The sequence below is a fragment of the Wyeomyia smithii genome, chromosome 2 (genome assembly GCF_029784165.1).
Source record: "Wyeomyia smithii strain HCP4-BCI-WySm-NY-G18 chromosome 2, ASM2978416v1, whole genome shotgun sequence".
Taxonomy (NCBI): Eukaryota; Metazoa; Arthropoda; class Insecta; order Diptera; family Culicidae; genus Wyeomyia; species Wyeomyia smithii.
Genome location: NC_073695.1, coordinates 92,522,808 through 92,548,947, shown reverse-complemented (window position 1 = coordinate 92,548,947; position 26,140 = coordinate 92,522,808). Strand labels below are relative to the sequence as shown.

The 26,140-nt window shown below is 38.7% G+C and overlaps 6 protein-coding genes across 7 annotated transcripts; 3 read left to right on the top strand and 3 right to left on the bottom strand.

Moving 5' to 3' along the window:
• The first annotated feature begins 1,111 nt into the window (after positions 1–1,111).
• On the top strand, positions 1,112–5,486 carry LOC129725031 (RNA polymerase II subunit A C-terminal domain phosphatase). The gene is made up of 7 exons (XM_055680409.1): positions 1,112–1,422; positions 1,543–1,828; positions 1,893–2,137; positions 2,216–2,397; positions 2,499–2,869; positions 2,936–3,302; positions 4,744–5,486. The coding sequence occupies exons 1-7, from the start codon at positions 1,202–1,204 to the stop codon at positions 5,280–5,282; spliced, it is 2,211 nt and encodes a 736-aa protein (XP_055536384.1). The 5' UTR covers positions 1,112–1,201; the 3' UTR covers positions 5,283–5,486.
• LOC129725055 (28S ribosomal protein S17, mitochondrial) lies at positions 5,338–6,163 on the bottom strand. 2 transcript variants are annotated; one of them, XM_055680454.1, is made up of 3 exons: positions 6,097–6,163; positions 5,920–6,033; positions 5,338–5,859 (listed from the first exon to the last, which is right to left on the bottom strand). In XM_055680454.1, the coding sequence occupies exons 1-3, from the start codon at positions 6,100–6,102 to the stop codon at positions 5,500–5,502; spliced, it is 480 nt and encodes a 159-aa protein (XP_055536429.1). In that variant the 5' UTR covers positions 6,103–6,163; the 3' UTR covers positions 5,338–5,499. The 2 variants fall into 2 exon arrangements, with proteins under 2 accessions (XP_055536429.1, XP_055536430.1); XM_055680455.1 differs by having other exon boundaries at positions 5,920–6,030; positions 6,097–6,143.
• Positions 6,164–8,239: 2,076 nt separating this feature from the next.
• LOC129725040 (E3 ubiquitin-protein ligase TRAIP) lies at positions 8,240–10,108 on the top strand. The gene is made up of 3 exons (XM_055680422.1): positions 8,240–8,639; positions 8,695–9,451; positions 9,568–10,108. Exons 1-3 carry the CDS (start codon positions 8,527–8,529, stop codon positions 10,045–10,047), a joined length of 1,350 nt encoding a protein of 449 aa, XP_055536397.1. The 5' UTR covers positions 8,240–8,526; the 3' UTR covers positions 10,048–10,108.
• Positions 10,109–10,152: 44 nt separating this feature from the next.
• On the bottom strand, positions 10,153–11,261 carry LOC129725056 (60S ribosomal protein L29). The gene is made up of 4 exons (XM_055680456.1): positions 11,155–11,261; positions 10,952–11,003; positions 10,408–10,472; positions 10,153–10,351 (listed from the first exon to the last, which is right to left on the bottom strand). Exons 2-4 carry the CDS (start codon positions 10,986–10,988, stop codon positions 10,223–10,225), a joined length of 231 nt encoding a protein of 76 aa, XP_055536431.1. The 5' UTR covers positions 10,989–11,003; positions 11,155–11,261; the 3' UTR covers positions 10,153–10,222.
• A 7,883-nt stretch (positions 11,262–19,144) lies between these two features.
• LOC129725034 (selenocysteine-specific elongation factor) lies at positions 19,145–21,307 on the top strand. Its single transcript, XM_055680417.1, has one exon. The coding sequence runs from the start codon at positions 19,289–19,291 to the stop codon at positions 20,861–20,863; it is 1,575 nt and encodes a 524-aa protein (XP_055536392.1). The 5' UTR covers positions 19,145–19,288; the 3' UTR covers positions 20,864–21,307.
• On the bottom strand, positions 20,919–25,427 carry LOC129725047 (syntaxin-10). Its single transcript, XM_055680445.1, has 5 exons — positions 25,006–25,427; positions 22,983–23,152; positions 22,144–22,744; positions 21,986–22,080; positions 20,919–21,887 (listed from the first exon to the last, which is right to left on the bottom strand). Exons 1-5 carry the CDS (start codon positions 25,035–25,037, stop codon positions 21,811–21,813), a joined length of 975 nt encoding a protein of 324 aa, XP_055536420.1. The 5' UTR covers positions 25,038–25,427; the 3' UTR covers positions 20,919–21,810.
• Between the last annotated feature and the right edge of the window lie 713 nt (positions 25,428–26,140).

Sequence of the window (26,140 nt, the reverse complement as noted above, 5' to 3'; positions counted from 1 at the left end):
GCAAAAATGTATGGGCTAACTGTCGAATTGCCGCAAACGCAGCCGCAACGTATCAATTGTGTTTAAACCAGAGGGGATTCACTGCTGTCAAATTTCATATATGTGTGCGTTATCGCAGATCAGCTCTGGTCCATGACGTTTGTTGGTCCGTGACGTTTGTAACTATGAACGATAATGAGGAAAAAATCACTACACAACACATTCATAAAAGTTTTCCGCGGTTTCTCGAGTTTTGATAAAAAAACGTTCCAATTCTATAATATTTCACATCGATCAATTTCATAACCAAAAAGAACAAAAACCAAAACAAACACCATGTTGCCGAATATGTTGGTTACGGGTTAGTAACGAAAGGCTGGAACTCAAAAGGCTGAAACCCGAAAGGCTGAAACTCGAAAGGCTGAAAAGTATGTTTCATAACGAAAGGCTGAATGCAAAAAAGGCTGAAACCACAAAAGGCCGAATAAACGAAAGGCTGAAACATGAAAGGCTGAAACTTTTGAAACAACTTTTAATTGGTTTGTGCAACGGAAAATTAATTTTCGGCAACATTTGAATCTATACACACTTGACTCTTGTACACGTTTCCTAGATGATTCAGGGCGAGACGGCCAAAGGCCGCGAGTGTGCGCCGGCGACCCGCCGTCGAAAGCGCCGGCCACTGCGGGGGGCAGCCCCCCGCAGAAATCACCTCTGTATAGGTTCGTTCGTTTTCCTAGGTCTACTGACTCGTAGGGGTGATCCCCTAGTTTAGTCCGAACGAGCGATAGCGAGTAAGGACAGCATACATTTCGGACAATCGAGTCGGCCTTAGGCCGCGAGTGATCTTTTAGAAATTAACTTTGTGAATTTCAGCCTTATGATTTTTCAGCTTTTCGTAATTCAGCCTTTCATGTTTTCAGCCTTTCGTGTTTTCAGCCTTATGTAGTTTTCAGCCTTTCGAATTTCAGCCTTTCGTGTTTCAGCCTTTCGTAGTAGACCCGTTGGTTACACGATGTTTGACAGATAGATCCCCCCTGGTTTAAACCTAAAGAGTGTACAGGCTTTACGATTTTTTAACATGTTGATCGAGAACTCTTCAAAAACGATTCTTCCTAACAGTGGTAACCGCGGTAACGCTGTCAAATTTGGCGATTGTCATTTGCGTCAAAAGAAAAAGATTTCGAAGAGAGCACTGCGGCAGTGCAATAGTGAGACAAACATGGCTGCAGAAAATCAAAACATCCTTTATGCTCCGTCAGATTTTGCTATAAAAATCCAAAAATGGAAAGTACGGGAAGGTTATCCGGTTACAGGAGGTAGTATTATTTTATTTTACGAATGTTTCGATGCTTCCGACAAAGACACTAAGCGATTAAAAGCTACCAAAGCGGGCGTTGTAAAAAAGCGCCTCGCCAGAGAAGGTGAAATTGTTGATAAAGGGTAAGTGTACTAATAGCTGACATGTCATCAATGGTAGGCCCCGGCAATCGATTGTTTATGTTTATAATAAACAACAAATCTATCTGTCGAAAAAAATATTTTATTTTGTTATTGTTGCAGTAAACCAATACTAGAACTCGAACAATGTACTCACACCACTGTGATCAAGGATATGTGTGCAGATTGTGGTGCAGATTTACGCCAAGAGGACCAAGGAGGCACATCTGTAGCATCAGTTCCAATGATTCACTCTGTGCCAGAATTAAAAGTAACCGAAACATTGGCAAAGAAACTAGGACAAGCGGATACGGAACGATTGCTACAAGATAGGAAACTTGTTCTCTTAGTAGATCTGGATCAAACGTTAATTCATACAACCAATGATAATGTACCGAACAATTTGAAGGTATTGAAGCTCATTGAGATGTGTTCACAAATATTGATTATCACTTTGTCGCTTTTTTTTAAAGGATGTCTACCACTTTCAACTGTACGGACCCAATTCGCCTTGGTATCACACTAGACTCAGACCGGGTGCTTTAAAATTTCTGGCAGAAATGAATCCATACTACGAGTTGCATATCTGCACGTTTGGAGCACGAAATTATGCCCACATGATAGCGCAATTTTTGGATGAGGATCGCAAACTATTCTCTCATCGAATACTTTCACGAGATGAGTGCTTCAATGCGACAAGCAAAACAGATAATTTAAAGTAGGTATCAATTTAAACTAAGATAAAGTAGGTATACATTTTGAATGCAATAAATTTTAATTCTTCTACACGCTCCAGAGCTCTTTTCCCATGTGGTGATTCTATGGTTTGCATAATTGACGATCGAGAGGATGTTTGGAACATGGCTGCTAATCTTATTCAGGTAAAGCCATATCACTTTTTCCAGCACACGGGAGACATCAATGCACCCCCTGGTATGACGAAGAACGAGCTCGACGGCAAGGGAGTTGATTTCAAAGGTAAGTTATTAATACATTGTCTTATGTACGCGAGAATAGGATGTCGAAAAACCTCACACATACAATTATTTATTCATTACCTGAGTTGTTCTATTATTCAGACTTGATTGGCCAGTTTTCGAAAGATAAGAAGGAAAGCGACAAAGATAGCCGACCTCCCACTCCAAAGATCGAAACTGATGACATGAGAACAGAAGAAGATGCTACGTCATCGGAGGTTCAATTGCCCGCTACTGAGGGACCCCCGCCTGGAAATAGCAAAGAAAAGCCACCTGAAAGTGCATCGTCCGCTAACGAAAATAACACCGATTCAAACACAGCGCAAGAAGAAATGGACAGCAAAAAAATTCGAATCGACAAAGATAACAAATTGATCAAAATAGAAGATCCAGATGACTATTTGCTGTATTTAGAACACATCCTACTGAAGATTCATCAAACTTTCTATGATGCATACGACAAAACGAAAAAGGTACATCTAATCATGTTATATAAGGCGGATACATCCTCACTTCATTTCTTGAATAATTTCATTCAGATCTCGGATTTGAAGCAACTCATTCCACAAGTGAAATCGCAAGTATTAGTGGGGTGTAAGCTGGTGTTTTCTGGACTAGTACCTAACAGCATGAAACTACAACAAAGTAAGGCCTATCAAATAGCACGCAGTTTAGGAGCAGTAGTTACACAGGATATGCAGTCAGACACAACACACCTGGTAGCAGTCACCTTCGGCACTTCTAAGGTGCACAATGCCCGTAAGAACCCCAAAATTAAAATCGTTGTTCCAGAATGGCTCTGGACCTGTGCCGAACGATGGGAACACGTCGAGGAACGGCTATATCCTTTGCGAACGTCTAAACCGTCCAAAATGCGACAACCACCACCGCATTGCCACAGTCCAGGTTAGTGTTTGATGAACCTGATATTTACTGAATGCAGTATGTAACAGGAAACTAATACACTAAGACCGCTTTTTACGCGGATTCCGGAATTTACGCGGTATTTTTTTCTTACGCGGATTCCGGAATTTTTTGTAACTCGGATTAAGAAATTTACGCGTTTTTTTCCACGCGGATTCCGGAGTTTACGCGGTTTTTTCACGCGGATTCCGGAATTTACGCGTTTTTTTTTACGCGGCACGTATCTCCCGCGTAAAAAGCGACTTTAGTGTAATTTTAATCATGCTCCATTCTAATTATTATTGAAGCCTAGGTGCTATATTTTGTTTCCAAAATTAACACAGGCTTCGTAGCCCACTGTTAGTATGCAGCAGGTTCTTTTTTGCACGATCTTTTTTTCACTCGGGACGCATCTCCTATGCAAAAAAAGAATCGGGCGTACATGACAACGCAACGGACTCTAACAATCACTCACGAGCCAGATTTCAAACATTCGATGAATGACTTTGACCACAATCGTATTTCGAGACCATCTGGGAGGAACAAATCGTTAATCCATTGTACGAAATCACAAACGTGCTTATTATTTACACGGACTTCGCAGCCAACTGTGTGTATTAGTGTACAGGCCAATTCTCGACTACTTTGTGATAAGGTCGTATGTCTAATCGTAAATAAAACGAGTGAGACTATACTGCCACGCATAGCATGTCAGTCCCACCTGCATTTTCAGCAAGCCGAGAAAAACGCGTTTTTATATGATTCTATAACATTGCTGCTTACGAGATGGGACAATGAATATGTTCGGATGTTTTCCAGAAGTTTTTCAGAACAAAGTTGTTGAGCTCATCAATTGTTACAAAACTATGCATTGTTAGCTACCATTTACGCGTAATAACTCGATTTTACTGAAAATGCAAATGTGTCTGACTTGCTATGCGCAGCAGTATATCCCTTGTACTTCACAAGCGTAAATCATCTCTCACTCGTTTTGTTTACGTTTAGACATACTACCTTATCACAAAGTAGTCGGGAATTGCGGGTCTAGCTCTACGATCTTACTGCTAACAGTCTCTCTCGAGCCGGGACTCGAACCTACGACGACTGGCTTGTTAGGCATTCATCGTACTTGAGGTACCTGCTTGAAGGTTTTTATTCATTATAATTGTCTTATATCAAATTTGAAGTTAACTCAATCAACGATAATTTTTGATTATTGAAAAAAAAAATCCACTCAAGAACGAGCAAGACGGGCACATAATTTCTGCAACAGAACAATACACATACACATTCATTTCACTTTCACTTCTACAAAAGTTTTCAAAATCGTAGAATGTTTTATGAAAGGCTTCTATTTAATAGATAAGAAAAACTAATAATGGACGTCCTTCCACGCAAAAGCAAGCACTAATCGGACTATTGTATGTTTTCTCGCCCTGTCTAGAACACGTTGTGAGTTATGGCGACAGTCGATCTGGTGGTGGTCCGTCAGGAAAACCTTCCCAGCCTCTCAAGTTCATCGATACTATCAACCCGCTACTGAGTTTTTCCAACGATGATCTTAACGCTATGAATGATGATTTTGATGAATTTTTCGAGTCAGACGATAGTACCAGTGATGACGAGCCGGTTGATATTGAGAACCCACCTATGAACAAAACGCTTCGAAAGCGAAAGCGAAAAGAAGAAAAAGAAAACCGGCACAACATATTCCAGCAGCGGTTAAATGCTGATGAAGGAGCTGAATGCATTAGAACTTTAATAAGATATGATGAAGATAATGATAATAGCCAAACAAATTTGAGCTCAGATGACGATGAAAGTCCCAGTGCGAAGTTTCGAAGGGGCGGTGATCTTCCTTCGGACTTAGACATGGGCTCCAACAGTGAAGGTAGTGATGATCCTATAGATGATGTCGACGATGGTGACTGGAATATGATGGGGGCTGCCCTTGAGCGTGAATTTCTAGGTTTAGACGAGTAAGATGTACTGTAATGCTGAGTCCACAGGAGTAGTACAAAGTAATATGAACAGTGACCTCTCTTAACGATTTCTTTGTATTGTTTATCTGTTTGAAACGTTCTCTTGTTACAAAACATAGTTGTATAAAGTGATCCAATTGAAACTATTGCGATGTATAATTCTTCACAAATTAACATTAAACTAAAATCAAATATGCCAAGCCAATTTAGAAGACATTTCACACCGCAAATGGCTGATCCTTTCCATCTTCGTGATACTTAATATAAGTTTCACCATGACTAAAATCTTGAGTTCCTTCCAGTCGTCCTCGAGGGGGTGCTTTTTCGTAGTCAAAGGCTTCACTCGATTTTCCAAAAAGTCGGTTCGTTTCTTCAACATCTTCACGATATTTTCCAGCAGTTACTTTTTTGCCGGTTATAGGGTCGGTCACATCTCCTAATGGATACACTATTTCTTCTATCGAGTGAGTGATCAACCTTGTTAGTTTTTGAGGAAGTTCTTTAATCAACACAATGTCTCCACTTTTGCACATTTTATTTGGGTCATGCACAAAGTAAAATTCATCCTTTTTGAAATACTGAAACAAACCGTGTTCATTAAGGTAGGTATGTTACGCAAGGTGAATATCAAATCTAACCATATTGAGATTAGTGTCCAGTTCCATTCGCCGAATGCGGATTTTTGAAGCATTCGACTTTATACATGGAACTACTTGTCCTAATAGCATTAACGCTCGACTGGCCATTGTCTGCTGAAATTTGTGATGATATGATTGATAAACTATGCAGTGTAAAATTTTAATTCAATCATTTACAAGCATTGATGGTAACACCGATTCTTCCCGTACCGAACTCAAATACAGAGGTGCCAGATGTTTTTGAAAACGCTTGCAACTGCTCGAAAGGCGTCATAGACAAATTACGTAAGGACTTTTTTCGAAATTTTCGACCTCCGCTCCTCATATTATGCATTAAGTTGCGCATTAATTATGCATTAATGCGCTGTTTAGGAAATCAGATGCGCTATACAGCGCACTACTTCCGACGTTAAGTATAATGTACGGTATGAGAGTAAAATCGAATGTCGCTAGTCGACAACTCCAATTTTGAACTTAATGCATAATAATAGCTAATGCCTTGTTCAGACTACGCCGGATATCACCTGATATCGCCAGATGATATCGGATATCATTTCGAGCGTTCACACTACAGTGAGCTGATATGATTTGACATTTGCTTTGGTAATTGGAAAAAGAAGAAAACAAAACCAGGTCAAAGCTAAAACAAGACAACAGGAGCAATGGGATTAAAATCTTCCAAAAAAGTTGGTGTAAAATGAACTACTCGAATGGTACCACACTCGGAATAAAATCACTGTTTGAGTTGTTTTTGAAGGCAGTGTACCTGTGCAGCCCTGCATTTGTCTCGTTCCTACTCGAAAAATGCTGCATTGATTTTGTGAATAACTTTTTAACAGTTCCTTATGGGATTTTCTTTGGGGCTCGATGAAGCCGATAAAATGAAAATTCATTTTGTTCATTATTTATCGAGCAGTTTGACGGGACGAGGTACGGACTACTACGGAGCAACGTGTACCAGAAAAAAACGCCAGTGTTACGTATGTCTTATGTATGTGTCTCTACTCTAATTGCATTGTTCTTGTTGTCTTGTTTTTGCTTAGACCTGTTTTTGTTTTCTTCTCCTTTCAATTGCCAAAGCAAATGTCAAATCATATCAGTTTGCTGCTGTGTGAACACCCGAGGTGATATCCGATATCATATGGCGATATCAGGGGTGCTTTATTCCACTGTGTGCGGGCAAAAATGCCGAGGAATAATAAAACGTCATCGCCATTTAAGACGCAAATAAGAAAGAGATGCCAGATAATTGTTTACGAACTTAGCACGTGCGGTGGTGGGTTGAAGCTGACAAATTTTACAGTGCGCTTCGGGCAGCACGGCAGGTCAAAACTGGGTCAAAATCGAGTGAATAAAGAAGGGTTTTGACAGCAGTTAGTGCGCTTCCAGGTCAAAACGAGATGAGCTGGTGGAATAAAGAAATTCGCTATTAGTTTTGTTCGAGTTACTCGAAACGAAATGCGCAATGTCACCCCAGGTGATATGCGACGTAGTCTGAACAAGGCATTACTATTGTTAGTTTCACTGAAACTTGTTCGCCGCGCAGAGATGCCAGATATATTTGAAAAATGTCTGCAACTGCTCGAAAAACCAGAAAAATGTGCTCGAAATCTGAAAAAAATCTATCCGTGACCCGAAAAAATTTCGCTCGCGCAGGCAAAAGTCTGTGAAAATCTGCACACATTTTAAGAAAATCTGCGCAAATATAAGGAGACTCTGGCAAAAATCTGCAGAAACCGTGGAAAATTTGCAAATATCTGCAAATCAATAAATATCTGCACACGGACTCCCAAAATCTGCGTTTTCCAGACAAATCTGCACATTTGGTATCCCTGTCGCCGCGCTATAAACCGCAACTCTAAAACCAAATGCCCTTCTTGGTTGCCGAGTCGATTTTATTTTCTTCGGGACACTGTAAGCAACAGCCAAAATTAAATCTACCTGCTTTGGCAACCCTTTCCAAAATCAAAACAAGCTTCGATTCTGGCAGCTCACTGAAGGCGGCAGCAGAGGTGCCAGGTTTACAGATTAATCTAATATAAATTGATATCACAAAGCTTAAACCAGAAACCACAAAGTGAGTATATGATCCGATAGATTTTCCTCTGGTGATTAGTAATCCTTTTTAGTCTCCAGCAGTGATTTCTTCAAAGATTTTCCCGATACTTTAACAATGAAGGTTGATGCAAATGAAAACAGCATACATCTGGCAACTCAGCGCGGCCTTTGATTCAAGCGCGGTGTTTGGATTAGACCGCGTTTAGTTTTGGGCAATTTTCTTAATAGTTTTCACCGTTTTCTTCTCATATCCAGGGCGACATTAGAATATGAAGGTGTGCAGAAATTTTAAAAAATGACCTGGCATCCCTGATTTTGACAGTTCTTGTGGCTCACAACATTTCTCCGCCATAATCACTAAACTTCAACAGCAATAACAAACATTTCTCCGCTCATCAGTCCATCTCTCCCTTTGAGTATTATGGTATATCGCATTTTGTTTAGTGTTAATTAGGTTAATTATTAGCTTTGTGTTTCTTATTTAAATTTGATTTCGATATTTAATAATTAGTTTTCTATTAAAAAACTCGTGAGTCATACTAATTCAACATGAATTTGGCTTGTGCAATATGTTCGGATTTGGTTATGCCTTCTGAAGATATTCATATGACTCCTTGTGGTCATTCCTTTCACTATAGTTGTTTGATCCAGTGGCTAGAAAGGTAAACTACTTTTCCATATTATGTTATTTATTATTTATTCATTCGCGATTTTTAGATCAAAGACTTGTCCTCAATGCCGGAATAAATGCCACGAAAAAAGCCTAATCAAAGTTTACTTCAATGTTGCTGCGGGCGATGTAGTTGAAGATAGTGCAACGCTGCTTCACAAGTTAGATGCTATGACTTTGTCGGTTCGAGAAATGGAAAAAAAACTTAAAGAATTTGAGGAAAAAGATGCGTCGTATAAGTCTGAGCGAAAAAAAATGAAGAAAACCCTAACAACGCTGGAAGATATGATAAAGTCAAAGGACTTTACGATCGCTGCCTTCAAGCAGGAGACAGATATGCTTCGTAATGACCGAGCGCATATGCAGAAGTTACAAGATGAACTAAAAACATTGAAAGCTAAAATGGATTTGATGTCGACCATCGAGCATGTTGTTTCGGCGACAGCTAAAGAAGTAGAAGAAATGCTGGCCCATGATGATAATCCGCGAACCTTGGCTGTTTTAGTAGCAACTTTGAAACGAGAATTAAAAGCTAGTGATGCTAAGAAGCACGAAATGCGCGATAGGATTAAAACAATCCAGAATGATCTTCATCAAGAACGAGTCCGTCGGAAACTGCTAGAAGATAAGCTGTCCACTGCGGATAGTGAAGTCTATCGCTTGGAGCAAGAAATTAAACGCCTGGAAATGAATGCAGTGAACGGTTCTGACGGAAGCGAGTCGGACTCGGTTATTTTAAACACGCCAGAGCAACCTTGTAAAAGAAAACGGCCAGAGCTTAACATGGATAAAAGTACTCCGATGGTATGGACATTGCAAAACCATTTTTCCTTTGCATACATTAATCGATATTTGTGAAAAATTATCAAACCATTTGTATGGTGTCACAAAGAATAATTTGTATTTTATTTTCTTTACAGTCGGACAAGGTGCAAAATATTCTGGAAGCGGATTCGCCTTATTTTCAAATCAAATCTAGCAGTGTTGGTCTAACACCACTTCTTCGAGCAGGACTAAGTGCAACGGCAGCAGTAACCAAAAAGCATCCCAAAGATGCACAGCTGAGTAGAGCACAAAGTGACCTTTCAGAGAAATTTTCAATTTTTCGTAACCCGCGAATGGCAACAAAAAATAGTAACACGTATTTGCACAAAAATCTTGTATTTAATGGTCTGGGAGGATCAGAACGCAAGGAAAATTTTCCTGGTTTTCCTCTCCCCAAAGGATCGCTACAACCTACAGAAAATTCAAGCACGACCAGCAAAACCATAGAGCCAATAAACAATACCACATCTCGCTTAAAAACAGGCAAACTGACGAGGCACCCATCCACAATTTTAACTTCAGCTCAAGACTCTAGCAGTTATGATGATATCCTGAGTTTTCCATTGGATGACTGAACTACAGGTTGTAGTTTTGTTATAATATAGTGTGTATAAAATATTGACCGATTTGTTTAAACTGGCTGTTTCTTTAATTAAATATTACATCCAATGCAACAAATATTGAGATTAAATTTTAATTTAATCATCTTGCTTTATCAAATCTTACAAGGATTTTCCGCTCTTAATCAATCTACAGTTTGACTGGCTGAGGTTGTCCTTCCATTTTTGCTTTCCGTTCCTCAGCCCGTTTCAATGATTCCTCGCGGGAAACATTACCTTTTTTCGAAAACCGTAAGTTGCGCAAGAATTTTTGACACATCTGCAGAAAGAAAAACAATACCAATAAAAAATTAAAAAAAAGACTAGATTACTTACACCGCGGGTCGATTCATTGCGTTGGCGTCTTGGCTTCTTGATGCCGTTCTTGTGGGCCTTTTGGTCTGGAAATATATATATTTTAATTTTTCTTCCTTTGGAAATATGTCACATTGATTTATTTATTATAAAGCCTATTTTTACATGCCATTCACCATGCATACAAGGAAACAAAAACTTATATCGGATACACTAAGGTCGCTTTTTACGCGGATTCCGAAATTTACGCGATTTTTTTACGCGGATTCCGGAATTTACGCGTTTTTTTTACGCGGATTCCGGAATTTACGCGGTATTTTTTTTTTTGCCCGGATTTCGGTTTCTCTTCACTCGGAATGCAAAATTTACGATGGTTTTTTTTTTACGCGGATTCCGGAATTTACGCGGTTTTTGTTACCCGGCACGTATCCCCCGCGTAAAAATCGACTTTAGTGTATATTAGAACTGTATTAGAAAATGTTCGACGAACAAATCATTTCGTTTGAAATACATGGCAGTTTCGATAAAAAGGCTACAAGTTCAATTTTCAGAGATCAACACTTACTCTGATTGTGATTGGTATGATTTTTTGACTTCGCCATTGCGTCTGCTGTTGTCTGGAATGGAAAAATTAATATTATTTTACGATTGATTTCAATGTTTTTCTATTTCTTTTATTTTAAAATCCAAGCTGCAGAACGAATTCTAATTACGTTCAGTAATCAAACTTAAAATTCTTGAAAAAAGGAGGGAATAACTCTTATTTACATTGAACGAACTACGCTGCCACAGGTCTAAAACCGGAAAGAATGTTTAAAGCTTTTGGATGATTTGACACAATAGCTGTCAAATAACCGGAAGACGAAAGCAATTGTGTTGAGGGTTCGGAATAGCTATGGAAATTTGAAAATTACGTAACATATATGAAAAGTCAAGGGGTTGTATCCAGAGCTGCCAGATTTTATTTTGAAAAATCTGGCAGCTCCCGTAAAAAAATCTGTATTTTTCTGTATTTTGTTCGTGTGCCTACTAGTGCTCTGGTTTGGGGTACTTGGGCTTGGCATTCAACCTCAAACTTCGCCTGAAACCGTAAAAAGCTTGGGTAAAATTCCTGAAAGAAAACTCAGGTCTATAACCGTGTTTTTTTGCTAGAAAGGCAATAGAATCCGGTATTTTTGTTCCAAAGCTTCCCGCTTAGCCAAATGTCGAATGTCCAGAAGAAATCAAACAAAAGGAATTTCCCGCTTAGTAAATGCCAGACGCCCAGCAGAACTCGAACAACCACGCTCGACGCCTGGGTTGGAATCTCACGCCGACATAGGTTTCTATGGTTGTGGAGTGGCGTGATCCACCCACAACCAACCCAACTGGTCTAGGTTTAGTCCTAGCCGACACCGGGAGATTTTCTGAGGCGAAAAATCTCTGGGATCACGCATTCCATCGCATGAGGAAGTAAAGCCGTTGGCGTCGGTCCGTTGAACAACGGGTCGTAAATTAGGGTCCAAAAAAAAGCCGGTTGGCGAAAGTTTTGCCAAAACTTCGCCCAAAAAACTAAGCTTGACGAATCTCGTCTCTATTTTTGCCCAATTTATCGTTAAACACTGTTGATGCCGAGGTCATTAAAAATATTACTTGTGACTCGGCACAAATTTTACTCGTTGCCGTGGCCATACAGCTGTCATTCTTATGAACGAGTTGCCGCCATTTTTCTTAGTGCAAATTTATGCGTGTTACGGGTGAGCAAACAGTAAGCAGATACAATTTGGCTGAAATTTGTGCAAATTACAAGTGTTTACAATCCGGTGACCGAAAAAAATGTAGAACAGATTGGTGGGAAGTGGCTGGAACTCAAAAAGTGTAGTTTCAAATCGAGTGAATACAATATTGTATTTGTTTTAAGGATAAGGATTTAGTGTGTGTGTGTGTGTGTGTTTTTACAATTCATCTCCCACTGGCCGGCAGTGCTTTTATGGAAAAAACCTATCTGCATCTATTTCGATTTAAAGTTGATTTATTTTTTTTATTGATATTTTAATATATTACATAATACAAAGATGCAAATATTTTTAGCCCTGGAGATGTAAGGTGACAGCTCTAGTGTGATTTGACACAATAGCACAATAGTGATTTGACACAATAGTGATTTGACACAATAGCTGTCAAATAACCGGAAGACGAAAGCAATTGTGTTGAGGGTTCGGAAACGCTATGGAAATTTGAAAATTACGTAACATATATGAATCAAATTACGTAACATATAATACAAAGATGCAAATATTTTTAGCCCTGGAGATGTAAGGTGACAGCTCTAGTGTTCATCCAACGACCCATTTCAAGAATGCCTGGTAATACACGTACATTCCGAGATCGTCTTCATAAACACTAAGCCCCGCATGAATACGTTGTTATATCTATTGGACATAACATTGTATTCACACTTCCAGACTAATTTACATTAGTGGCTCGTATTTAATATTACTCGATAATACTGTTACAGTTCAGAACGATCTTACCAACGTCTTATTGAAGAAATTCTTCGCTATTAGTGTACAGATTCGAATCTGCCCACGTTTTCCATGGCAGCTCATTCGTTTACCCGCCACCGAACGGCGGTGGTGCTGCGAGCGTATCAAATTTTATTTCTTGGTCGATGAGTTTTGTGGCTGGTTCAAGTGCTCCTCAAAAACAAAACACTCCGAAAATATAGCGATACCTATCCTGCCCAGAGCGATCCGTTGATGCTCTTCTTCACTTTTCTAGATATCAGAGGAACCGTAACTTCGCGACTCCATCAATTACTTCATTTTTATTCCGCGGGAAACTGCCTTTATCACTAAAATTTTACGTTGAGGTAGAACGCGCACAACACTCAGTTGGCCTTGTTGCCAGTCTCAGTAAAGTATTCAAGATTTAGTATGAATAAATTTCTTCACTTACTAAATCCTTAGATTATTGAAACATTGATATCCAACTCAACCAACAATAAGGCAATCCACGAGACAGTTGCGATCAGCTGATTTCAGTCTGTTTTCAACTTATGACAGCTTTATGTATGTTCGATCGGTTACACTTTGGATGCAATCCGGACCCAGAAGCGTGAAAAACAAATGTTATCCGATCGGTAGCTCTAGTATCGCGAGTGCCAATCCTAAATACAAGAATAAAAAATCACTTCCGATATTATTGCCGACATTAAAAGATTTCGGTTATGGGTGTGTTTTGGTTTTGCAGCTTGAAAAACAACAACAATAACAAAAGTACATCAATGAAACGTCACCCGTGGATTGCCTTATACGGGCAACAAACATGTGGCGCCCCTCCGAGTTAGATGGCGGTTGGGTGAACTACATTTAATGAGCACACACAGAAAAATATTAAGGTAATTGCTATCTTTTTAGGCTTGGTCAGATTTGTGCGGTGTTTTTAACAGACTAATCCATGGGCGCAACTAAGCAAAATTTCTAGGGGGGGCTAGTTTTCATGTATGTCATTTTAAAAAAGAGAAAAAAGAGTTTCTTTCTTGCTCTTTCAGCAACAATGATTCGATATTGAGGAGAGCTAGATTTGGTAAACGGCTGGCCAGTGCTTTTTAACAGTTCACCCGTACTAGTTAGAATAAAATAGACCCCAGTGTGGTTCAAGGCATAATACCCTATTCCTACCTCCACGTGGTACCGACGCGTCTACCCCACTGGCTAGAGGCGGCTCAAACAGCGACTGATCCGGACCGGACGGTTGAACTATGAAACGCGGTGTCTCGCCAGCTACATCCATGGCGGCAGCTCCGTCGCGAGACTAGGCGACGCAGCCCTAGTGAGGCAGCATACTAAAATAAACATACTACGGAGAATCAAGAATTCAAAACGAACCGGAACAATCGGCATTGACCCAGCCGACGAAATAAGGGCGACGATTAGGAGCTCAGTACATGTAACAGGAGATCGCTTAACGCCCGGATGTCGACCGGATTCTGCTGGATCAGCTAGAACCCCGCCACTTCGACATCGTATGGTGGATTTGTGGCCGCAAGGCACAGTACCACCAAAGCGGCAGGCAATCAGCGACAGGTTGTGTTTGTTGAGAATTAAAGGCTGGTTCCACAACTACACTATTCCCAATGTGCACTGCCCTCACGAAGGAAGACCTGATGCAGGGAAAGAAGCGTTCTACGCACAGCTGGAGAAACTCTACGATCATCGTTGGGGACATGAACGGAAGGATAGACTTATATAAGCCGGTTATCGGCTTGCACAGCCTGCTATGCACCAACTTCGCAGCTTCCCGCGGATTAGCAGTCCAAAGTCCCTTCTTTCCTCGACCAACGTACAGCAAAACAAATTGACCACGTTCTCAACGACGGCCCGTTCTTCTCAGACATTACAAACGTACGCACCAATCACGGTGATGATCGGACATGACCACTTCGATACAAAAAACTACAAAACCCTGATAACCGGTAGTCCTCTACGGAAGTCCTTTTGATATTTTCGAACAGACGGTGCCTATCGGCGAACAGAAGGTGACTACCTACGGTGGAGCACAAGCGGACGACGGATAATGGCTACAGCGCATGAACCATGAACTACAAGCGCTGCTTGGAGAGAACCCCATTGCACACCTGGCGGAAGACGATAGGTTGCGGTGGGCCGGTCACATCGTAAGAATGCCGGACGACAACCATGTGAAATCACTTCTCTTCAGCAACCCCACCGGCACAAGAACTTAAGGGCGTAGCGTGCATGATGGCTCGACCAGATCGAAAGAGACTTGCGAGTGATGAGACGCCTGGGGAACTGGTGAAACACAGCCCAAAACCGAGTAAACTGGCGACTTCTTGATACAGCACGAGTTACTACAGCACTCGTCTGACTGGTAAGGTGAGTAAGAGAGCAAGGGTTGAGAATCGATCCTGGGTGCAGAACTAATTCTTAGCCAATGAATGACGACATCCCAATTTGTGTTCATTTCGATGCTCTGATAAGTGTATGGAATGTATATATATTGAATACAATCATTCTCTGGAAAATTCTAGGGGGGGGCTAAACACGTTCCCCTAGCCCCCCCCCCGTAGTTGCGCCCATGGACTAATCTATATGGTCTAGATAATAATTATTTTTAATTTATTACAACAGGACTAAAATAAATGTCAATGTATGAGTTGACCATGATATGAGTAATTTATTTTGATGATAGTATGACTAATCGTTCATAGTCGTTTCAACAATATGTTTTTAAGCATAACCAAAGATGACTAGTACACAATACGTTACTCTTGCAGTATGTATGACACGAGTTCCACTGCGCGTGAACGAAAATTGAACTAATTTGTATACTGTTAATTTGGTAATGACGACAAGGTGGTGAAAGGTGAAGCATGTATTTCAATATCATTGTATGGTCCTGTCATCTAATTTTCAATATCCTTATATGGTATTGCCATCTTGTTTTCGTTTTCGTCTAGCGGATTGAGCATGATAAATCGATTTTGCTAATAATCACTTTAATAATGCTTTATTAATATCAATATCCCAATCCTCCAACGCTTCCAGAGCCGCAGCTTTGATATTATCTGCTGTATGACTCACACACATTTGCTTTACGACGATATCGGCGGATGTAATTGCTGTGCTTTCCAAAAAATGTGCTGTGACTCCCAAATAACTTTTTTCTAACATTGTTTCTGTCCAAATGTTCATTGTGAGACAAACATGGTGAGCTTGAGTTTGCCGGAAAGCCTTCTTGATTTCAGAGATTTGATCTTGTCCTTGAGAACCAGGATCCGAAACAGATAACAATGCAGACTCAGCAGAAGCAGATTCTTTTGGAACTGTGGACGTTGGAGTGAAAAATCCCGCGACAGACCGATTCGCTACGTTGGTTATTTCTTTTTGCGCAGATTCCGATGATTTTTCTACACTCGAATGGTATCGCGTAAAATGTTTCGTAAGGTTTGTTGCGTTGCCATAATATTTAAGTTCTTTAAGGCAAATTTTGCACTGGGCACTCCCTTCATTGCCGTTTTTTTTAAATACAACCAAGCTTTACTCGGAGCAATTTTTTTTTGCAAATCGGTGAATGACGTTTCCTGTTTGAAGTTGATTCTCGCGAATTTTCTGTTACTGCTAAAAAAACGACACGAAGCTAAAGCAGATTATATAGCCTACTCGCACCTACACGAAACTCTACAATAAACTATGTGCTAAAAAGAAGCATAAATGTTTGCCTTCCTGTTTTCTAACCCAAAAGTCAGGAGAACAACAGAAGTGTTGTAGTCGCGAATTATTTTTTTCAATTCTAGCGAAATGTATCGATATCCCAAAAGTATCGAGCTTGAGCACGGACACCATAGAGTGCCTGTAAATATATATAGAGTGGTGACACTGTCAAAATTGGAAAAGAAAATATCTGTCAGTGTCATTCCAATTGAGCAAACAACCCATTAAACTCGTGTGGGGAAAAGAGAAACGATGTCGAGTGTTACCAGTGTTACCAGCGTTACTTTTGATGACATGGCGCCACTCTAGTTATATTATAGGCACTCTAGGATACCAATTTGTCGTGCATCGTGAAAAAAGATTCGATTATGGATCGGTATCGGCAGAATCGTAACGTCACTACTCGAAACGAAATGCGCAAATCCACCCCTTTTTTCATCTTTTCTTATCTCTCTCTCTCTCTCTCTCTGAGTATCTCTAATATAAATAAGCCCCATGACCAAGGATGCCACATATACAGATTAATCTGTATGCGTCTGTATTTTACAGATTTTTGGGCCGAATTAACGTTACAAAATCTGTATATACAGATCAGGGATGTTACGGATGTGATTTTTCAGACATCTGCAGATGCGGATGCGGATGCGGATATGTGATTACGAATGCAGATGTTGATGCGGATGTCAATTTTAATGCGGATGTTCTGCATTCGCGGATGCGGATATCCGTAGCATCCCTTGTGTTATATTTTGCTTTTTTCACATAACCATGTCCCTCCCCAGTGCAAAAGTTATTTGGGCGAGCAGTAAATACACCAAGCAAAATTTTTCTGCAATATTTTATGAAGCGATATTTTTTTCAATATCCGCATGGTATGATGCGGATGCGGATATGTGATTACGGATGCAGATGTTGATGCGGATGTCAATTTTCATGCGGATGTTTCGCATTTGCGGATATCCGTTACATCCCTAATACAGATATAGAGGTTTTCGTAAAAAAAAAATAGATTTACAGATTTTTCCAAATTGACAATAATTTTTATGAACACTCAAAATTCTAATGCCTTAAATATGTATTGAGCAAATTGGAAAATATTTCCAATCCCTCACACGTTTCAGCTCAATGGATTATGCATATGTACCATAAAAATTTAAAAAATGCAAAGTTGTTCATGTTTAGACAATACAGATTTTTTTTACAGATATTTTTGTTCCAGATCTAGGGGTAAGACACTATTGATATATAGCGAAATATTTCCAATATTAAATATTAGAAATTAATTACCGTTCCATTTTCGGGCACCCCTCTATCTATATCATACCTCATTGCCGTTACATCAAGCGTTACATTATCGTTGTTAATTGACAGATAAACGATAAATATCAAAATATATCCGGAATACTTCGTGATAAGTGCGAATCTAACAAACTGTAAACAATATGAGATTATACCGAAAACGCATGAAGTGAACTACTATCTACCTTCAAACTTCGAGAAAATAATGTATCTCTTTTATAACTATTGAAAAGTTCGATGTTTGTTAAGGGCGAAAACTACTTAATATCAAAATAAAATAGAATGAAGAATAAGCCCTTTTTGCTGTTTACGTTAGTGAAAGGCGAAACTTGACTTCATCTTGATGAATGGGCGAAATTAAAGTTGTCAACAAAATAAACATCAAAAGCAAAGGGCGTACTCCGATACAATAACGTAAAACAAGGCGCATAGTAAAGGGCGATACTGTCGAGCAAATTAAAATAAGGCGCATAGTAAAGGGCGATACTGTCGGACAGATCAAAATAAGGCGCATAGTAAAGGGCGATACTGTTGAGCAGATCGAAAAAGGCGCATAGTGAAGGGCGATACTTTCGAGCAGATCGAAAAGGTTCATAGTAAAGGGCGAAACTATAAATACTCAACCAATATCGTGTAATATTATTGAAATATTTTTCATGAAAATAAAGGTGTCTAGCCCCTAGTTCCAGACACAGATGCTCAGTTTTTTCTAGAGATCCTCAGAGGGAGAGATAAGCGATGAATAAAACCGCTGATTTGGCAACTAGGTTTCTCATATCAGAGGTGCCAGATCTCTTCTCAAAGCGCAATGTTCACTAACTTTTTTATTCGGCTCGTATAACTGATGGTGACGGTGGAAGTCCTGGGGACTAATAAAGTGCATCACAAAAACCATGAAGGTGTTAAATTTTATGTTTATGTTTAATTTTATATACTTTCATCATTATTCTGTAGACTATACAAAGGGTTTGTGAACCACCAGTTAAAAATCACAGTGATGAAGCAACTTTGGAGCATTCTCAATTCATTGTTTAACAATAGAACATGAAAAACGTGTAAAAATAAATATATTCTTTATTGACCTTTATTGCAATACCTTTCAATGTGTTACCTTTCTTGTTCGTTTGGCTCGAATTTTGACATGTTCGTTTGGCTCACAACACTCTTCGCATATCTCTCCCTCTGAGTATTGCTATTTTTTTCAAAGGAAAATACAGATTTAAATGTGGCAACCCTGCCCATGACGTCTGTCTTTTTTAACTCCCCATTTTTCTAGTTTTAAACATAAACAAATCACACTATCAAACCATAAAAAATCATAGTTAACGTTTACAAACGGAAGATTCCGAAATTGAAGATAACAATTTTGAAGTGAAGTTACCTAAAATATGCTGAACGTGAATGTTGGCCTTCTTGGTCACGTTGATTCCGGTAAAACTTCGTTAGCTAAAGCACTAAGTGACATCGCTAGCACGGCATCGTTTGATAAAAATCCGCAATCGCAACAACGAGGAATAACACTAGACCTTGGTTTTAGTGCCTTACAGATCGATCTACCGGAAAAACTGAGATGCCATGATCGCAAATTGGAACGGCTGCAATACACATTTGTTGACTGTCCCGGTCATGCAAGTTTGATTCGGACAATTATTGGTGGGGCTCAAATTATCGATATTATGATTATGGTGATAGATATTAGCAAAGGCATTCAAACACAAACAGCAGAGTGTTTGGTAATTGGTGAGCTCACCTGCCGTAAAATGCTTGTGGCACTCAATAAAATTGACGCTTTAGAAGATAGAAAGCGGGCTTCCACTGTAGAAAAGATGCGCAATGGTATTAGTAAAGTCCTAGAGAAAACAATCTTTAAGGGTGCACCAATAGTGGAAATATCCGCTAATTGTAGATTAAACTTAGATAAACTTATAGAAGCACTAAAAGAAATCTCGCATATTCCAGAACGCAATATCATGGCACCATTTCTATTTGCCGTTGATCATTGTTTTGCTATTAGAGGGCAAGGTACGGTGTGTACTGGAACAGTTCTTCAAGGAAAAATAAATTTAAATGACGATGTGGAAATTCCCAAATTAAAAATTGTTAAAAAAGTCAAATCAATGCAAATGTTCAAACGGAACGTGTCTTTAGCTCAACAAGGAGATCGTGTTGGAATTTGCATAACACAGTTTGACCCCAAGCTGATAGAACGGAGCCTGCTTTGTAAACCAGGATACGTCATGAATGTATATGCTACAGTTATGTGTATAAATCGCATTAAATATTATAATGGATTAATACGAAACAAAGCAAAGTTTCATATAACGTGCGGTTACGAAACTGTTCTTGCAACTGTTACTCTTTTCAAAGGCGATCGGTGTAGCTTTAATCAATCATTGTTGTACGAATATATGGAAGAATATGGTCCAGATACTGTAATAGAATCAACTAAGGCCGTATTTGCTCTGTTAGAATTGGAAAAACATATACAAGCCGCACCAAACGCTCTTTTGATAGGATCCAAACTTGACGCTGACGTACAGGCAAATCGGTGCCGATTGGCTTTCTTTGGTCGCCTGGAACTCTGCACAGCTGACAAAAACTATACTAGTAACTTACTACCACAATTGAAAATCTACAAAGAAAAGTCCAAGATCGGAACTGTCCAGCGGGTAGTTAATGAACAGGAATTAATAGCTACTGGATTATTCAAGAAAGAAGGTAGCAACCGACAAGACTTTGTTGGTTTTCGTATCCGCCTGAGTACAGGTGAGTGGGGAGTTATTGATGATACGTTTGGAGCAGGTTCGAAAGTTCGACTGCGCTTTATGGAGCCTCTACCTGCGGCAACCCTCAGTCGTCTGGAAAAAAAATCTACTATTCCCCAGGACCCAATCAAGGTCGAATTAAAGTTTAAAAAAAAGTTTCTGTGCAAAAATAGTACTAGCTATAAAGTGATACAGTGACATTATCAGTTTACTAAACTAACTTCAAAACTATTGGTCAATGATACGAATAATATTTAAGGAATTTCACAGCATGCATAATATATATTCCCACGGTTCAATGAAGTAAATTCTAAATTTTTATCTAATTTACTCTTCCCATTTTTTCGTGATTCCTTTTTCTTCGTGGTCGCATTATTAACGTTTGCCACTCAACCTTCTTTAAAATGTGGATAAATTTTAGGTTTTTGAGGTTATTTTAATTTTTTATTCGTTTGCTATTCTTTAATTAAATACAAATGGTGAAAGTATAATCTATTTTTTCCTGTTCTTATAAAGATAGACTAACTGAGATTAATGGGGTAATATTTGGAATGATATATTGAACACTTAGTAAAAAAGTGCACACCTTTTTAAAACCCACACTAATTTTCTAATCGGCTCTTTTCAATGGAAACATAATTTAACATATTCAATTCGATTACTGCTTACATGAAGTTACATCCTACTTTAATCGCAGATAATCAAAATAGATTTTTATTATGAGCGTCATATTTGAATCCCTATGCTATGTGTACGACCTATAACAAACTTGCATACTTTGTAATTATATTTACAATCGACTTTATTTTTCAGTTGATTTACTGACTAGAAATTTGTCAACTAGCAGCTACAATTTACAATACTTGCAAAATTCATTTACATAACGCAAGGGGGTATTCTTTAATTTCGAAAAACACAATTTACGACTGCAGAGACGGATGACCGTACACATTTGTTAGTTTCACAGCCCTTTGCGCAAATCCTAGATACATTTTCTACACAATATTACGACATAAAATTATACACTTCAAAGAGCAGTATAGCCATTAATGATGCCTATTTATGTGCGGTGTAAAATGTTTTTAGCTGCATCTTTTTATGACATCTTTGTAATCTTTTTGCTTTTGTTTCGAGGCTTTTCCAATCTAAAGTATGATGTAAAATATTATTACAACTACCAGTGTGATTGAAAGAACTACAATTGCCATCCATTGGCGGCGGTCTGTAAAGAAACAGTCGTAAAAATATTTCCCATTAACTATGTTGATAACTGGTGAGCAATGATTGTTGTAGGAACAAACAAAAATAAAATAATCGTACCATTTGTCATATGTAGTACTTTGGCCACTTTCTTCATTGTGGAATCTAACTTCGATTCGGTTTGTTCAAGTTCGTTCCCGAATTCATCCAGCATCCTGAAAAAAAGCGAATGAATCATGTATATAGGTATTTTGCTCATTTGATATGAATTGACTTACACTGCCTGTTCATCTAATTCGATTCCGATTTGTCGTGAGACCGTTTTCAGCGTACCAATCGAATCACTGATCACATCTAGCTGTTCATCCTGTGTGGCTAATATCCTTTGCTGAGTGGCAAACGTATCTTCGATAAACCTATTCGATCCGCTGTCTAATACTGCAGACGAAGATGATGCATAGTGTGACGGGCTGTCATCTAAGTTGTTTTCTAATTTGGAATACTTAGTTCCACTATGTCGTGATGCCGCCATTGCTGCTCCAGCAGAACTAATTAAGTGCTTCCCTGTACCAGTTAGGTTAAGATTGTTGTTGTTTAAATGACAGCTAATCCCACCACTAATATGCGCCCCGTTACTATCGTTGCCAATTATGCAATTATTATTGATGAAATTTTTGTTAGTCTGGTTCTGTGGTGACCCGTTATCGCAATTGTCCAGTAGCGGCTGTCGCGCAGTTATGTCTCGGTCACGGTTACGATTGATACTCATGCGATCTTTCATCGATTTCACCTCATTGCGAGTGGCATCGATGAAATGTCGTCTGCTAGAAAGCTCCTTGTTGTCGATTTTGAATTTGTTAGGATTTTTCTCTACAATGCGTAATGATGTGTGGTTAAGGAAATCGCAAAAAATGGGATGGAGGATTCATTGGTAATTTTGGAAACTAATACGAATAGAAAAATATATTTAGAATGTAGCTTCAATTAAGTAAATGAATCAACTCATGCGGTACAATCTTCGCTTCATACAGACAAAACAAAAAATCCTAAAAATTCCAACGACTCTCAAATCTCGACCTTCATTAAATCTATTTTTTTCTTTTTTAGAAAAGGATATTTATCGTATCTTCTAGGTCTTCGAGATCCCATTCAATACTCCTCAGTGAATTTTTTAGTTCAGTGGTGGTCCAATCAGCTTCTGCGATGGTATCATCAGATTGAGCATCATTAAGTTCGCGCCACCTAAGGTATAATCCACGTGTCTTATTCAATGCCTTGAATACTTCGCTGAAAAAAATTAAATGTTTGCTTTTAACGAGTTGACGACAGCGCATCGAAGTATGGTGAATGGTGAATGAAAGCTTCGTAGCCGCAAGGCTACAGAGTCCGCTTTGATAAGCGAGTGGTCGTGGGCTCGAATCTTAGTAGAATCAGGCCATTTGGTGGTTGTCAAAGGACTTTAACATTATTCTCAGGCTCTCCCACTACATCCGCCAAGCTGAATTCTAAAGTACCCCCTGAATTTTCATCCTAACAAAAAAGTCCCTCTTATAATTAAACTGGTCTGAGTAACGTATAATTGTTCTCTTCAGGAAATAGACTATCTCACCGAATCTCTTCAACCTCACTTTTCTAACAGTTAGTGGTAACTTTGTTTACGTTTTGTACTTTGTACTTTTTTCTGATGGAGCAATCGTGCGCGTAGTGGAAATGCTGCTCAATTTAAAACTGTTGTTAGTGTACTGGTACCTCACGCACAATATTTAAAGGGCATTTTGATCACAATTGAAAAGATTTGCTATAATTGAGAACCAAACTGCATCTCCCGGAGGTAAACAAAGTTACCAGTAGCAGTCGAACTCAGGCACTTCCTTCCTCTTGACAAAATAAGTCCTAATAATAAAACTGATCTCAGGAATAAATATCATCTACAAGGAATTGTAATTGGCGATATCGGCACGGGGAACGCAATTTTGATAAGACTCCTTCCTCTTGACATCATAAGTCCCTCTTAGAATTAACCTGGCCAGAGAGGAACGTAAAGTGTAGCCTCAGTCCAGGGAATTTGTAATTTGGCGATATTGGTAGGATAGAAAGAGGTATAGTAAAGCAGTAAGCTTGAAACGAAAGGGTAAATTCTCACACACTTCAATAGTGATACTGCCATTACTGTGAAGTGCGGAGTACAGAAAACACCTGGGCAATATCACAATAGATCAAAATGTCGCAGTGATGAGTCCACACAGAGGAAAAAAAAGGTTAATGATAATGCGATTTTGAAAAAATACTGCTTAACATCATCGGTTTGACCGCTGCAAAATCGAGAGTTCTTTCCTTCCTGTAATCACATATCCATGCACAACATGTTTTGCTATGGAAAACCTTAAAAGAGGTATACATAAAAACAATAGAGAATTGCATTGACACAGCAATAATTTTCATCCATAACTTTTAAGGTGCAGAAATTTTTGTTTTATACACTTACTGACACTTTCAATTCCTTAAAAAAACGTTTAACTAAAATTAAATGTGGATGAAATCATTTAGGCTTTATCACCAAATTGTCAGAAATCGAAGCGAACACAGCAGGGGCGACTCTTGGTTGTTGAACCTACTCGTTCAACTACAAATTATGAGAACCACTTTTGAAAAGTAACCACAATCATGTTCGCGAAAAACGCGTATTTTTTTTGTTGCTATTTAAATATAAAGCTAAAAGAGAATAAAATGATGTTCAGAGGGATGACTAATTACAATATGAAAACGCAATTGCTCAAAACATATACGTCATTTTTTTATCTTATCTTTTGATAATAAAGCAGCTTGAATTATCGATTATCCCATTATCACATATTCCCCAAAATAAAAAAAAGGTTATGAACCTCTTAAAACCCGTATCCTTTTCCAACATATAAAAATTGCACCTTGTATGAATAACCAACATTTGTTCTAAAAATTTTAAGTAAACAGCATGTTGTGTCATTTTGTCTGATATTGGCAGTAATACCGTACATGAAACTGTAAATTTACCGTAACTAACTCTTATTCATAAAACAAAAACTGACTGCAGCGAAAATTGTACCCTCACCTGTATGTTACTTTAATAATAATGTTTTTATTGACAATACAATAAAACTCACTCTTTCACTACGAAAAATGGATCTTCCATCATAATTTATCGGTAGATGTATTCCAAATACTGCTTTCACCATGCATATACTACGCATGCAAAGCAATTTTCCGAAAGAAAATTTTGTACTCTGCTTCGCTCCTAATTCATACCGCGATGGTTTCTTGGCAGCAAAAAGGATATATGTTGCATGATTTATCTCCAACTATGAAAAGCTGAAAAAATTGATTACGTCTAGCCTGAATAATTTGAGTTAAACACAAAAAGTGATTTATAAACTGTATTCACGACAGATTTTCGTTGAACTCAATAATGTATGAAGTTTATATTATTTTTCACTGTTTTTTACAGAAAGCTAAAAATGTGTAACAATTTTCTCGCATCCTTTTTCACGTAGGCATAACTACACTGAGCATCTCTCACAAATACTGACGAAAAAGGATGTTTAATACTTACTCTAACCCTAGCACAGTCCGATCGTCATCAGGGAAAATTCAGAATATACTCTATCCTATGTTGGCTGCTGGAAAATGGGAAAACAAACGGGAAAACATGGTTTTTGGCCACTTCACTCTTGCGCACTTAAGTGTAAACATAACCAATACCATCATCAACAATCGTGACATTTGCAATAAGTTCACAGTTGACTACTATATCTGACTTTTGGGTCCAACACTCAAAATATTTTTCACATTATTGTTACGTGAAATTTCCTGTACTTCTTCATTTTCTGTCATTTTGCATGATTTATGAGACAAACATAACATCTACGTGAAAATCACATGCATACCACATACATAAGACATACGTAACACTGGCGTTTTTTGACGTAGAACTACGTTTTACTTTAGCATACCACACAGGGATGCAAACTGAAAAACTGGGACGAAATTTGTCCCTTTTCGAATGCTTATAGGTCGGTTGGTTTTCAACCGATTTTCTTCATTCTTGCAGCAATCGATTGGAAAATCATACACGCATCTGCCCAAATGCAGAAAAATGTTGTTTGATTCTACTAACTATTGCTTATTGATATGTTTCGTTGGGATCATCACCGCTTAATTCAACAGAAATAACAAAATAAAAATGACGTCCTCTGATTGGTGGCTTGCTTGCTGTGTGTGTATGATATGGTATGATGTGTG

Bases quoted from the DNA above. Each gene is read 5' to 3' on its own strand.
- LOC129725031 (XM_055680409.1), top strand. From the start codon at position 1,202: ATGGCTGCAGAAAATCAAAACATCCTTTATGCTCCGTCAGATTTTGCT. The intron at 1,829-1,892 runs GTATTGAAGCTC...TTTTTTTTAAAG, and splicing joins ATGTACCGAACAATTTGAAG to GATGTCTACCACTTTCAACT. The intron at 2,138-2,215 runs GTAGGTATCAAT...TACACGCTCCAG, and splicing joins AGCAAAACAGATAATTTAAA to AGCTCTTTTCCCATGTGGTG.
- LOC129725055 (XM_055680454.1), bottom strand. The intron at 5,860-5,919 runs GTTAGATTTGAT...GGTTTGTTTCAG, and splicing joins TGGACACTAATCTCAATATG to TATTTCAAAAAGGATGAATT.
- LOC129725040 (XM_055680422.1), top strand. From the start codon at position 8,527: ATGAATTTGGCTTGTGCAATATGTTCGGATTTGGTTATGCCTTCTGAA. The intron at 8,640-8,694 runs GTAAACTACTTT...CGCGATTTTTAG, and splicing joins TTGATCCAGTGGCTAGAAAG to ATCAAAGACTTGTCCTCAAT. The intron at 9,452-9,567 runs GTATGGACATTG...TTTTCTTTACAG, and splicing joins TGGATAAAAGTACTCCGATG to TCGGACAAGGTGCAAAATAT.
- LOC129725056 (XM_055680456.1), bottom strand. From the start codon at position 10,988: ATGGCGAAGTCAAAAAATCATACCAATCACAATCAGA. The intron at 10,473-10,951 runs GTAAGTGTTGAT...ATATATTTCCAG, and splicing joins TCATACCAATCACAATCAGA to ACCAAAAGGCCCACAAGAAC. The intron at 10,352-10,407 runs GTAAGTAATCTA...TTCTTTCTGCAG, and splicing joins GCAATGAATCGACCCGCGGT to ATGTGTCAAAAATTCTTGCG.
- LOC129725034 (XM_055680417.1), top strand. From the start codon at position 19,289: ATGCTGAACGTGAATGTTGGCCTTCTTGGTCACGTTGATTCCGGTAAA.
- LOC129725047 (XM_055680445.1), bottom strand. From the start codon at position 25,037: ATGATGGAAGATCCATTTTTCGTAGTGAAAGA. The intron at 22,745-22,982 runs ATATCCTTTTCT...ACACATCATTAC, and splicing joins AGACCTAGAAGATACGATAA to GCATTGTAGAGAAAAATCCT. The intron at 22,081-22,143 runs GTAAGTCAATTC...GCTTTTTTTCAG, and splicing joins GAATTAGATGAACAGGCAGT to GATGCTGGATGAATTCGGGA.